The sequence below is a fragment of the Microtus ochrogaster genome, linkage group LG7_11 (assembly GCF_000317375.1).
Source record: "Microtus ochrogaster isolate Prairie Vole_2 linkage group LG7_11, MicOch1.0, whole genome shotgun sequence".
Classification (NCBI taxonomy): Eukaryota; Metazoa; Chordata; class Mammalia; order Rodentia; family Cricetidae; genus Microtus; species Microtus ochrogaster.
The window spans coordinates 20,143,968-20,146,043 of record NC_022032.1 but is presented as its reverse complement, the minus strand read 5'-3'; the positions used below and the strand labels follow the sequence as shown (position 1 = coordinate 20,146,043).

Below are 2,076 nucleotides of genomic sequence, written 5' to 3'. Positions count from 1 at the left end.
TGGGATTGGATGGGTTGGGGAGGTGGGTGTCGGATGGGATTGGATGGGTTGAAGAGGGTGTGGGGGGTGTGGGACTGGATGGGTTGAAGAGGGTGTGGGGGGTGTGGGATTGGATGGGTTGAAGAGGGTGTGGGGGGTGTGGGATTGGATGGGTTGAGGAATGTGGGGTGGGTGTAGGCTGGGATTAAATGGGTTGGGGAATGTGGGGTGGAGTGGGCTGGGATTCAATGGGTTGGAGAGGGAGGGCTGAGTGTGGGCTGGGATTGGATTGTTGGGGAGGGAGGGATGGGTTTGGAATGGGATTGCATGGGTTGGAGAGGGAGGGTGGGTAGTGAGCTGGGAATGGATGGGTTGGGGATGGGTGGGTAGTGAGGTCATGGGCACAGAAGGGGACGCCAAGTATGCTGTGAAGAAGAGCAAGATCACAAGAAGGCCTATTGTAAGTGCTTCAAGATAAGGTGCAGAAGCAGACCGCAACGTTGCTAGTACTGCCCTATGTACATATTCACAAGAATAAAAAATTCCAGCTAGTTCACATTTTCTCGTCCGTTCTGAGGCATCCACTCCACCATGCTGGCCTTGACCGTAGGCAATGCAGCACCTCCACTGCCCGTGTGGCTGTTGGTCCATGAACTTGAGGGAGTAGCCCTGGGAGATCCAGCAGGTTCTAGAGATATGCGTCTACCAAGGGGCTGGAGTCCTGAGTTAAAAAGAAGCTCTAGCCCTGGAGTTGGACACAACAATCAATATCCTATTATCAAGGCTTTTTCCCTTAGATTTGTCTAAGATAGGTATCAGAGAGAAAAATAAAATACAAACAAATAACAACACAAAGCTAAGAAATCCCAACAACCACCAGAGAGTCAAAGCTTAGCAGCTCTTGACACGCGCCTGGGTGACGTCAGACGTCTTCTTGATGACGCTGGCCCGTGTCTCTCGGTCGGGCCGACTGCTGCTGGGTGTGGGGGTCACTGGGGCAGGGAGAGGGAGGTCTGTAAACGGGGGCCAGGAGCTGTTGTAAGGCATCGGACAGCTCTCCTCTTTGATGGTAACCTGCAGGTCTGGCTTGTTGGAAGTGACAAAGGTCGCCATGCTGGGCAGCAGGTAGGTGCTCCGTGTCCCCATGTTGCTAAGGTACTGCTTGCCTTCAATGTTCCTCTTCCGCCAGTGTGGTCTCCCCTTTCAGAGAAAATAATCAAGATATACACGTTCTTTTCCTTCCCACTTAGTGGTATATGCAAAGCAATGGCTTCTCTTACTTTTCAAATCGATTCCCATTTGCTAGCTCCCAGAAATCTGACCAAGACTATTCTGCAAACACACAAAATAAGGTGGCAACTTGGCTTCCTGTTCCTGTGCGCAGGCTGTCTGGGTTGCACACCGGAAAGTTTCCAGCCATAACAGCCCAACCTGATTATTTACCCTGAATGTTCAGATGAGGAGAGTAAGGAGCTTAGGAACACTCGGTAAATGTCCTTTGATGGCTTTTTAAGTGGGTGGGTCTGAGATCCACATTTTCTGAACCCAACTGGCCTTACAGTTGCCAGGCAAAAAAGGAGTTAAAGTCCTTGAAGAAGCCAGATCACAAACTATGCCAGCAAGGATGCCTACTGTCTTCTCAGGATTCCTGACCTTGGGATATTAGGAATTCAACCAAACATCGGCTTCTTCTCCAGCCCCCTTTGTCTTCCCACCAGCATGGCAGGCCTTTCCTGTCATTGTGTGAGCCTGGCCTACAGAGGGAAGCTGGAAGCAGGTTGGCAGGGAGCGGAGATTGACCACACCCCCGCCTCTCCGCAGGAGCAATGGAGGAGACTGATCTGGATGAAGACAACTTTGCTAGCTGTTGCTGATGCTTACTGGCCAGGCAGGCTGTTTTATTCCTGTTGGCAAATCGGGATGTTTACAGCCATAAGCACATCAACATCTCCTGGCCTTGACTCCAGTTTTCTCTTCCTGCCCTGTCTTATTCACCTCTTTTTCTGGGGCACATTTCACTTCCCTCCCTCCCACCCAGAGCTCTCAGTACCTACGTTTCACAACTCAGAAAGAAAAGCTAAGGTAAATTTTAGGTTA

General features: G+C 50.8%; 1 protein-coding gene across 2 annotated transcripts in view; it reads right to left on the bottom strand.

Moving 5' to 3' along the window:
- Window positions 1-81: 81 nt before the first annotated feature.
- Irf2 (interferon regulatory factor 2) overlaps window positions 82-2,076 on the bottom strand; it is a 107,306-nt gene continuing 105,311 nt past the window's right edge. For both annotated transcript variants that reach the window (XM_005362586.2, XM_013351955.2), the window contains exon 9: window positions 82-1,179. In XM_005362586.2, the coding sequence (XP_005362643.1) occupies window positions 871-1,179 (309 nt within the window). In that variant the 3' untranslated portion in view covers window positions 82-870. The remainder of the gene's footprint in view (window positions 1,180-2,076) is intronic.